Source organism: Poeciliopsis prolifica, unplaced genomic scaffold (assembly GCF_027474105.1).
Source record: "Poeciliopsis prolifica strain line A6 unplaced genomic scaffold, Auburn_PproV2 SCAFFOLD008, whole genome shotgun sequence".
Classification (NCBI taxonomy): domain Eukaryota; kingdom Metazoa; phylum Chordata; class Actinopteri; order Cyprinodontiformes; family Poeciliidae; genus Poeciliopsis; species Poeciliopsis prolifica.
Window position 1 is genome coordinate 5,788,451 of NW_026562383.1, and position 11,702 is coordinate 5,800,152.

At 37.9% G+C, this 11,702-nt stretch overlaps 1 protein-coding gene across 1 annotated transcript; it reads right to left on the minus strand.

Annotated features, from left to right (window-relative positions):
• Positions 1-580: 580 nt before the first annotated feature.
• Positions 581-3,371, minus strand: LOC129361694 (uncharacterized). Its single transcript, XM_055032714.1, has 5 exons — positions 3,141-3,371; positions 2,358-2,435; positions 2,095-2,250; positions 1,409-1,501; positions 581-700 (listed from the first exon to the last, which is right to left on the minus strand). Exons 1-5 carry the CDS (start codon positions 3,369-3,371, stop codon positions 581-583), a joined length of 678 nt encoding a protein of 225 aa, XP_054888689.1.
• Between the last annotated feature and the right edge of the window lie 8,331 nt (positions 3,372-11,702).

Here is an 11,702-nt window from a genome sequence, read left to right on the forward strand (position 1 = left end):
TGTGTCTGTTTTTAACATCTTCAAGAACAAACTGAAAACAAGCAATAACATCTACATGCTTTCAAACAAGGTTGTGGGGTCATGGCTTGCAGCATTTAAACCATCTCCGATACTTAAGTTAAACTGACATCAGAAACAGAATAGTAAACATTAAGCACTGCTTAATCCAAATTGAAAAAAAAATATGAAAAAAAAACTGTGAGTGTCTGTGAACAATACTACAGCAGCCTACTAATGCTGTGGCTTTAATATGCACAATGTCCCAAAAGAAATTCAAAAAGTTCAGTCCCTTGAGGTTAAGCTTCCAAAACACAGCCCCCTCATGTTCAAAAAGACAGAAAATAATCTGTCATTTTGCACAACATACAATTGTCTTTACTGAGAGGTCTGAAGTCTTCCAAACAAATTCTGAACTTTAGGAGACATTTTGTGTTGGTCAAGTTGCATGAAGATTTTTTGAAACACTTCAAATGTGAAGCGCAGAGGCTTCGGATAAGCCAGGTTAAGGGCATATATCAAACCCAGAAGCAGGGCACATGCTGAGGCAACTGAAGTCAGGTCATGCAACACCTCCACTCCCTCAATGACAATGCCAATGTCTTCTGGGGATTTCTTCCAATCCCTCTCCCTTCTTCCGAATCACAAACATTGCCAGGGGTGAGTTGTTTGAGATCCACTGGGCATCATCTCCACAGCTGCCCTGTAGTGAGATAAACCATATGTTAAACTTGAAGACTGTAAACTAATCTGTCAGTTGACAAATAAAAGCCTTATAAATGCAAGCATTAAGTACAAGTGTACAGCTTGTGAATTGAAGAGAATCGTTTATGGCATCTGAAATATCCTTGATAAATTTTCCAAGTTCAAAGTTGCATTAAAAATTGAATAACTCAAAGGGTGATTTTTAAGGTTTTTAGAAAAGATAATACAAGGATGTAACTTTATATGTGTTTTGTCATATTGCAGGTTTTAGCTTAAACAAATTCATAGATTATACATCAAAGCAGAATAGTAGTCCAAGCCAATGGTCATCTTAGGTTGGAAATCAACACAAAATGCATATTTCTGTTACTTATCAGATATTTTGGAGCTGGTATGAAAATAGCATGACTAAAACATTCTTATTAACTTGTTTGTTATATTGGTGAACAGGAAATGAAGTTGATAGTGAAGTTAGATAATGGTCTTTGCTGAATAGCAAAGCACACCACTGTTGGATTTAAGCAGGACATAACCATGTTAAATTTACAATTCTGACACCAAATCTGCCTGATGTATTAAAACAGATGTTTAAATATAGAAAATGCAGGCCAGAAATAATTTAAAAAGGTACAAGCAACTGACATTGAATTTTTCAATTTTCCTGAATGGGTTAAGATGCGGCTTCAAACCTTTAAAAGAAACTTACACTGTATTCCTTAATAAGGTCTTCTGGATCCTCTCCAAGAAAGGTGATGAGCCCTTTCAGAACACATTCCCTTCGAATCCCAATGTCCTCCACCTGGAGAAAATGTATTGTTATCAATATTCCATATCTCTGACAAGATTTCTGATGTAACAGTAATATATTCAAATACCATAATGTGCAGCCCACATGTCCACCGGGTTAATAATGCTCTTCAAAATTATGCAAATTCCACCTCTGCCAAAATTTATGCTTCAAGTCTCAATTTGTGAAACTAGACTATTGTTGAGGTTAAGGCTTTTTCTTAGCACAATCTACTAGGACTAATGAATATCATTTGTTGTTTGTATTTTATCTTGCAGCATAAAATTGATATAAGTCTACCATTTAAAATTAAAATTTTAAAATAAGCTCAAAAAAATGTACTAAATAGCACTAATTTCTGGCAAGTTGGACAGAAAGGTGTATTTTATGAAATTCATGAATGAACCACAATACAGACTAACTAAATCCACTAAAAATACATAAGACAGTTAAACTTGCTTTTCTTTGAGTGATATCACCTTTGCAAAGTGTATCAAGTATTAATAATTAAAACAAAAAGTCTGAAAGTAATTAGAGACTTTAACTTCTTTGTTTTAAATTAAATGGTAAATGTCCCCCAGTGTTCCTATCGATGATATCCATACCTCATCATAGATTCTCATGATTCCAGCTATTTTTGCACGTGTTGCTCCTCCCTTGGCTTTGATGACTTTAATCAGCTGACTTGAGAGCCTGTCCAACTGGGCAAAGAAAGTCTGCTCAAGGGGAAGAGCCATGAGTCTCAGGAACTCCGCATTAATCTGAGAAACAAAAATAAAACTTATTTTGTATCTTACAAAATGACTTAAAGTAAATACTGACCAATCATTCCAAAATCTAAGTAAAAATCCTCAATCTGCATTACTACCTCTTTCTGTTGGAACAGGGCAGGCCATCTGTCCTTGAAATCCTCTATGCCAGGTTCTTCATTCACACCTCCTGACGCCTGTAGGCAAAGGTATGAGCCATTTTCTCCGCAATGACCTTGTCATTGTTCCTCCTTTTGATTGCTGTCAAGAGTTCAATTCTCTCTTTTTCCATACTTTCTTGTGTTTCTCCCACTGGAAAGGAAGGATAGAAGTTGGCTTCAGCTCGTCTTGGCTTCTTTATTTTTGCAGCGGGAAACACTGAAGTACTGGCTTTGGATTTAAGTGTGTTAACAGACAATTCTGGACATCCCTGAAACTTGAGTAGAGTCCTGTAGTTTCCCATTTTGTACTTCAGCCTTTGTTTCCAACCGTAGCAACCATTGAATGAACCAGGCTCTTTTAAACATGGATGTTTTTTAATCAAGGCCTCTGCAACTACACAGAACTGTGCGTCCTCTGGATAGGCTCTGTATCTGTAGATCTCTTCTACTAATCTATTTAGGATGTCAGTCTTCATTCGTGGGGTGACTGTCAATATTTTGTTTTTTGCCTGATACTCAGAATTCCCCTTCTGTAGCTGACGTTCAGTATCATACGAAAACATGGGAATGGGAAAGTTGGCTGGCCATTGTTTTGTTCGCGATGAGAAGGATTCAGGGGAGGAGAGGAGTATAGTGTCATTTGAAGCTAAAGAAACTGCTGTCATCTGAGTGAACTGCAGAAGAAGATGGAGCTGTTTCAATGACATCAACAAAAGGTTGAACTGCTTCTTCTTGAATCACCTTGACTGTTCCCAAGTCCTCAAGGTCAGAAGTTGAGCTGAGGTTGAAGAAGTCATTACCAAAGTCTTTGTCCATATATTGCAGTCTGATGTTGGTCTTTAAACCAAAGGTATCCTTCACCTTGCTGAGAAGATCATCCAGAGAATCTGGTATGCCATTTGGAAGAGTCAGTTTTTCAGTGTTGCTCTCTCCTAGAATCACCTTCAGTCTTGCAGGTTTTGAACTTGCCATGGCAATCTGAAAAAAGGGCATAAAGACAGTTAAGTAATGAAGGCCGCTATTCAAATTCTTCACAATATATGACATATCCTCCTGAGACCCAGCAATGCATTTTTGTCCTCTGTGGAGTACATAGGTTTTTTGTTCATAATTCTGAAACCATACATGCCACTGTGTTAAATCCTGTTGGTCCTTAGAGAGGACATCCTGGGCCCTCCAATGATATGACATGTGTGGGGGTGGGGCTTTTCAGAAATTTTTCCTGATTCTTCAAATTGCCTGCCATCCCTGTGAGCACATTTTATCAAAAGAAGAAAGGTAAGTATATTATTTTCTAATTATGAGATTTGTGAGTTTAATATTCAGATTGCTTCTAGTAAATAAACATCTAAGGAATAGTTAGGTGAATTTTCAGAGCAGTTTAATTATTGTTGGCATAAAACATAACCTGTTTATGTGTGTCCTCCATAGAGGACATCAGGATTTGCTTTTTATTTTTTAACCTGTTTTAATAGAAGTCAGCTCACTGACTGAGGCAGAGAAAATCCTAAACAGGAATACTGATGGAGACTCAGACATAGATTTTGTCAGATGAGGAGGACCAAGAAGGACAGAATGACGGTGATTTTGAGGTAGGGAGTTCAGAGGATGAGGCATCAAGTGAGGAAGAGGAGAGTGAAGTTGAGGATGCAAGGGCCCGTCGCCCACTTTGGACCAAAACTAACACGTAGGTTTCTGAGACCAGAGTAGATAAGCTTAGACAGATTAGAGTATTTTTTGGATGAACTATCACTTTTAGAGGACATAATTATTTAACGTATTTGTCTGTCTCTTAGGATTCCTGCCTGTAGACTGTATGCACAATCCTACACTTCTTCGATCTGGCCATCACCAACTCCTGGTTACAGTATAAGGAAGACAGCCAAGCTTTGGCACAACCTATGAAGAAAACTCTCTAATACCATGACTTCAAACTGCTCTTAGGTGAGGAACTGATTGCCCAGGGGCACTCAGGCCAACCCAATCCAATTGAATCTGATGCGTCGAATGATGAGGAGTATGTTCCCATCACAGAAGAGAAGGAGGCCCCAGCCAGATCAGGAAGTGAGAAAGTATGGAGCTGTCCATTTGCCAAAGATGATGGACAATCCGAATACTTCCAGGTGCAGAGCAGAAGGGTGCACTGGAAAAACCTACAAAAGTGCATCAAAAGCAACATGTACCCCTGCATCTCAAAGAAGAAGAACTGCTTTATGGACTACCACAAACCAAAACAGAACTAACACACCTGATTAAACTACACTAATCAGCTTGCTTTTGATAAGTTGAATGAGGTGCCTGGAAATCTGAACCACTGGCTTAAATGATGTAGCTCTTTGAAATTTACAGCACTAAAGATTGTCAGAGTTCAGAGGTCAATGTATGCCTCGAAATGTGTTCATATTTGCCACAAGAGAGTCCCGATGTCCTCTCCAAAGGACATACTCTAAAAAATAAATAAAAACATGTTTTGACATTTTTTTAATTGTAGTGATGTTTTTTCACTCCTAAGAGTCATGTAGTGTAAAAAAAAAAGAAATTCAAAAACATTTTTTTCTCTGGGTCTCAGGAGGATATATTAGTTGAATGTTAGGACATTTGCTTATAGAGGGGAAGACAAAATAAAAGGTAGTTTCAGCCATAAAGGAAAAATAAAATCTAACATGCATTACATTTTTTGTACAATCTTATATTACCATAAAACGTGGACATATCTTTTCACTGTCACAAGACGCATTCCTCGAATTTTGTAGTCTACCAGCGGGTACACATCCGTTAGGTCTTGTAGCTCAACAAGTTTCAGTTCTTTGTCTGACGATGTTTTGAGATTGTAAGATCTGTAATGCTCAAGATACCACCCCTCAAGTTTTCTGACCAGAAAGAATAGCTGTTGCCAGGATCACCATTTGGATGATTTCAATGAACTCTGGTAATCCTCCCAATGAGCCATGGATCAAGATCATCCCGCATCTATACTTCAGTCCATTAAATGTTGCACTTTTAGTCATGCATACTGTGGCCAGATTTGAAAACATCTGTTTGAGAGCATTTACGATTCCCTTATCAAGAACATCAGTTGTTACTGTGAAAACATTTGTAACTTCCAAATGAGGTTTTGTAAAACCACATAAATGCAAATGATGTGCCATCTGATACTGGTGTCTGTCTGCAAGAGTACAGAGGACATTTTTAAAGCACTTGATATTTCTTGCAACTCTTTTAAAAAAACTATGCTTAGCTTCAAAGCGCATGGACCATAAGGCTACTAAAGGACCAAACTGGCGAATCAACTGTGGGTAATGTTCCAAGAAATGGTGTTTTGGTTTAAGGTCCCAATTAGGAAAAACCTCCTGGAATTGTGCTCTGTGTTCTGAGATCTTAAAGTCAAGGTAGGCAATAGAGTCCTCTGTGCATGGGACAGACAACAAGATCAACAATGTCTCTTAAGTCTGTTAAGATATGCCAAGCTGGCTCCTCATATTGCACTCTGTGTCCAATCAACAAAGGTAAGAATCTGAGCAAACTCCAATTCTCATGTGCATTACCCCAACTTTTTTTGGCTTCAAAATGGAGGGAAATTTGTTGAGGTCGATTAGTTCTATCAGTACCCTTAAAGTTGAAAGACGCTATTGCGTCATTCAGTGATGCCAAAGTGAAATACTTTTTCTTAATCAAAACACCCAGACACAAAGCTAGTTCAAAAGGAACAACTCCTTCAAACAGGTCATGTACAATGTCTGGAGGAAGACCTGTGGTAATGTCAAAATACAACAAATGCGATAAAATGGAAGCTGATTTCACACCCCGATAACTTGGCAATTCATGTTCCTCGATACTTTTTAAGCAATCTGCATGAATGCTTTTGGTTCTCAAGGTAAATGCACCAGTTTTAACCTCTGTAGTTTGAATGTCTGTTTTAACTGCAAGACAAAACCTACATATGTATGACCCTGTGAAGTTTTCTACAAAGCCACCAATACTGTGGGCAGCAAGATTATCTGCAACCACGCACTGAACTGTGCCTTTTACAGCTCTCCCCAACTTTGAGACAAAGACCCCTTTTTGTTCCAAAATCACAAGCTCATTAAGTAAAGGTTCTAAAACTTTCTCGTAACCATAGCACTTCAAATCATTTGTTTTGATTAAAGCAGCCAGGTAAATGGAAGACAAGTTTGAATTACACCCCTGTGGTAAATTTCCAAGAATCCAGTATAAACCACAAATTTTATGTTTTCGTTTAGATGTCCCGAGAGGGTTGCATATTTCGAAATCGTCTATATATAATACTAATGAAATGCTCTCCTCCTTACTCAAAAGCTCGTTTTCACTGAAAAATGACCCATCGTAGAAAGACCTATGCATGAACACTCCTTTGTGGTACTTTATTAAGACTATTTAAGTTATCAGTCTGATCCAAGATAACCTCACAATCCAGAACTTGCTGCAAAGACTTTAGGATTGATACATATTGGAATGACTTTCTATTTTTTTTATCAAGAATATTCTTCAGGTTCTACCACTTTAAAATGTCTTTTATAGAATTTTTTTCGTCTCCAAGCACTAGAAAGGGAGCCTTTCTCTCCTATTGCTTTTTTTACAGGGTTTGTTTCACAGAGGGCCTTGGCAAGGTTTTCAACAACTGATGGGTCAAACTGGCAAAGATGATTGTGTAGTATTTGGGTTATAGTTCTACATGTAACAGGCAGGGACAAGAACCAATTAAATAGTTTAACTCCTGCAATAGATCATCAATAGCTGCATTTGAAACAAGATAAGTGCTTTCTAACTTTAGAAGAACTGATGCAAGTTTAAGTTCAATATCTCTCTCTAAGTTTTCAGAATCATTCCTGTTAAATGGGATTTGGATTAGCTTGTACAGTACTGTCCTGATCAAAAATGTCAGTGCCAAAACTAGCACACAATTCTTCACCACAGTCTAATTGTTTTTTTTCAGTAATCCCAGTCTTCAATGTATTGTTAGCATCAGAATGTTTTCTGTATTTATGACTTTTGTAGTTCTCGTAATTATTTGTTTGATAAACACAGTCCTGAAACACACATGTGACTGTTTCCTTATTCTTGAGATGTTGAAATATATGCTGAAAAAAATCTCTCTCCGTGGAAAGTTGATTAGAATCACAAATGGGGCATTTGAATGCGGTTAAGTCATTGTTAACTGTTGGTGGACTGGATGATGTCTTGATAAATGGTTCAGTAAAGCATTCCAGGTCTTGAATCTACATGCGCAACTTAAATATGTGCATGGATATGAATAGCCCGTCCATAATGCCTGTGGTTTAGTTTGTAGTGCTTGAGCAATTCAGATCTTCTGGAAAACAAGCTCTCGCAGTCTTTGCATCTCCACATGAAGTGAAACACTAGAAGGATAAGAGAGGAACTGTGTTACATGTATGTTGCCAAATCTGAAGGCAAGGAAGATTAAACAAATATGGATGCAGAGTCAATTTTGAGTACTGTTACAATCTTACCCCCATGCAATACTTGAGATCTGTTTGGTAAAATATAGATTCTGAATGCATTTTTAACCATAATTATTACAGTATGTTTTTAATATCCTAGAAAAACATTCTCTATATTAATAAATGTCATTGTTAGTATTGCAAATATTTTAGGCAAAATTGCACATCTCTTAAATTGTCCTTCTCAATTGCATATTTAGGATGGGATTAAACTTTAAAGTCTACCAAAGTATTTTTAGGTTGTAATTTTGCCCTGGTTGTACAGTATGTTTCTCTTAATTCTCTGTGTGCATATTTAAAAACACACATTGGTATATGTATGTTTGTGTAAACAAATTGCCTGTCACTTTCTGCTGTTGCAATGTAATTTTCCCTATGAGGGACAAAAAATGACATTGCCTTTCTATTTTATGTCTGTCCACTGTTTAAGTGTTAGAAATTAAAATAATGTTAGATATTGGTGGGAAAACAAAGTTGTTTAACTATAATTAATTCTTAACAGCTTAATCAAAAGTGGGGTTGCAAGGGCAGCTTCCCTCTCCCCAGCCACCTCCCTACCTTTTGGAATCCTAAAGACTTTGCAGCCCAGCTGAGTGACATAGTCCCACTACAATGGCCTCCTCCTGGCAGGCCGTGCCCAGAAAACATCACCAGGGAGGCTTCCAGGAGGCATCTTAATCAGATGCGCGAGCCGCCTCAAATGGCTCCACTGGATGTAGAGGAGCAACAGCTCTAATCTCAGCCTCTCCGAGATGACTGAGCTTCTGACCCATGTTGAGTGAGAGCTCATCAACCCTTTGGAGGAAATTAATTTGATCTCGTTCTTTGACCACCTATTATTCCTTTTACTTTAAAATGATGTTATTTATCGAAACTATTTTTGAATTAGTTTAGAGTATATGTTTTTCATATTATTGATACAATACAGCATATTAACTAATAAACTAAACTTTTTTTTCTAAATTAGAAGCTTAGTGAAGCAAATATGGCTTACCTTCTATGGTCTGATGATGCTTGGCTCCAGGCCTGGAGAGTGGGAAAGAGAAATTAACTCAAAGTTCCTACAAACATGAATTGCTTATTTTGTTTTTGCTTTTTTAAGAAAAAGACATCTTATGGATTATTAGCGCAGTCAGGATATTATGCGTTTTATATCATGTCGTCAGTAAGCAGGCTGACAATTGGAACAAATGGCTTCCCTGACCGCAGCTCACGGTGACAAGTGACAAGCAGAGCGCAGTTGCGTCACATTAAATTAGTTTTGCGTATAACACTAACACCTCCGTAACTGTACGTTAAGTTACCCATAAAAAATCAACCTGTCCAGTAGTTCTTGTTATAAAATCTGGCCACCACTGCAGTGCATTAGCTGCTCCCACTTTGACCCAGTCTAGCTTCCGACCGGAACACCCAGCAGTTCTCGGTCCACCAGCACCAGCCCTGAACGTCTCCAGTCTAAATCACATTTCATGTTTTTCACTACATACCCGGCTTCCAGCTATTTAAGTTCTTTAGGGTCAAATAAAAATTACACACTCAAAAAAACGTTCACTAACTAACAGAGCAGTTAAGTTCAAACATGCCGAATAGCGCGGCAAATTACAACTAGCAAATGTGTTCAAAGCAAATAACTGATGATACTTCGACGTTAAAAACAGTTAACTGTTTCAAATTAAAGGTAGAAAAAGTCATTAATATTTTTACACCGTTTATAATATTTTGCCATGATGTGTAGAATACTTACTGTTTTACAATCTGGTGGACAGTCGATGGTCAGAAGAAATGGCGGCTGCACAAGCGGTCGGTACAAGAAGTGGATCTGTCTCGGGCAAAGCTTGCGTAATGACGTCAGACGTAAAACTGCATTCAACTTAATTGGTTCACGTCAACTCAAAGTTAACCGTTTGTTTTAGATGAAATGTGTGTCTTTTAAGTTAATTGAACTCATGAAAGTAAGTTGACATAACTAAAGCCAAACAATTAAGTCAGGTTAATGTAAAAAAGGCCATAACATTAACTACAGCCCAAATACACTTTAGAGTGTATGAGAGGACAGCCCTGACATAGTTCGTGTCATCGTTTGTTTGTACCTGCAGGACAATTAATGATGAAACAAACACTGAAAGCCGAGAAAGAAACGCCGGTTGATATGCGGTTTCTCTTGTTCAGATTTAATCTGACATTGTGCAACTTAGGGCGTCTTAAGGATGAGTTTATAAACCACTGAAACATTGCCGGTTGGTAAATGATTCTATGATTTAACTTCAAATTGTAGAAACTGGAAAAAGTGCTCAGTCATGGCTGTCATGGAGTTCCACAGGGCTGAGTGCTTAGAACAACTTTTTTTTTTTCTTTTTTGATGATGATTCCGCTGGATACATTATTCAACGACATACGATAAAGTCCCATTGTTATTCTGTTGATACTCGAATTTACCACACGATTAAAATCAGACATTTAAGTAGAGCGAAGTTTCGTGTCTGTTTCTTGTCCCCGTTGTGTGACGTTCTGTAGGTCTGGTTGTCAAAATGGGTAAACAATCTTCATTGATCTAACGATTGATCTGACTTATAGGAGAAAATGTGTTGTCTGGCTTGACGTCTGTGGGAGTTATTTATTTGTATTTGTTTTTTTTACAGCGTTTGTAGAGAAATTTCTGAATTTATTGATGAAACTGCATGGATCAAACCAGGTAGTAATTAGACTATAAGCATGTCTGGGTTCTTATTTTGTACTTTGGTTGTCCCCGTTTCCAACTCTGCCATGGTGACAAAATGCTTCTCTCTTTACTTTTTTCTCTTTTTTTTTTTGCGTAGGCTTCAAAGTTTTCTTTTTCACTAAAAACTCAGTCATGCAATAAATTAGAGCACACGTCCCAGTGAGTCTCGCTCGTCAGGCAAAAAGAACCTTTTAGAAAATCACAACCTTTGTAAAAACACGCTTCTCATTAGGCCCGCCTTTCAATTTTCAGAATGTCATATTTTCTGAAAATCAACGTATTCTGAAGAGAGCGACGTGTGAAATTCATCTATATAATGCGTCGCGGTGATAAACTCCGTAAAATAAACGGACTTTTCAACAATATTCGAATTTATTGAATGGGTCTGCATATAAACAGGTTATTTCGAGCCATCCCTCAGGCATCAGGACCACTTTTCCTCAGTCTGCTGTCTTTACTGCTGCTGGCTGCCTGAGTGTGGATTTGCAGTTATTGCTGCCATTAATTTTGTGACCCTCTCTTTGTTTTTCCTCCTCATATGAAGTACTCTCAACTCCCCGGCTGGCGGAGAAAGATGGCTCCATTCCTGAGCGCGTTCTGTCATCTGGCTGCTCTCCCCCCCATCAGAGCCGAGTAGGAACCAAAGTGAATACTTGACGCAATTGTATCAACTAATTTCCACATTTATTTTATTTTTTGTCAGTGATTAATACTTTGTAATTCCCTGAGCAGATGCACCAGACTGATTGTAACTCGGTTCAAATCTGGATTGAACGTACTGGAATGAAACTACGCTGACCGCCTTGGTTCTGCGCCGTCCTGTGACTGATCGTTGGAAACTGAATCAGTGTAAACAAAACTGAATTTAATAAAATGTGTCAATGCTTCTATTTTTTTTCTGCATTCAGAATTTTTTTTTAAAATGAAGCGAGCGACTCTTATTACATGCATTTTCTAACAAAACGACACGTCGAACAAATTAACAAAAAACACATATTGTCTTTTTTTTTGTCAGGGAGCTTTCCAGGTATCCATTAGGAAGATTGCATAAAGTCTCTCAACACCGTCACGTCCAGCAATCTGAATGCTAACAGGCTCATTAGT

Bases quoted from the DNA above. Each gene is read 5' to 3' on its own strand.
- LOC129361694 (XM_055032714.1), bottom strand. From the start codon at position 3,371: ATGGCAAGTTCAAAACCTGCAAGACTGAAGGTGATTCTAGGAGAGAGC. The intron at 2,436-3,140 runs GTGATTCAAGAA...CTTTGCCTACAG, and splicing joins AGGACTTGGGAACAGTCAAG to GCGTCAGGAGGTGTGAATGA. The intron at 701-1,408 runs GTAAGTTTCTTT...ATCTCACTACAG, and splicing joins ACCTTATTAAGGAATACAGT to GGCAGCTGTGGAGATGATGC.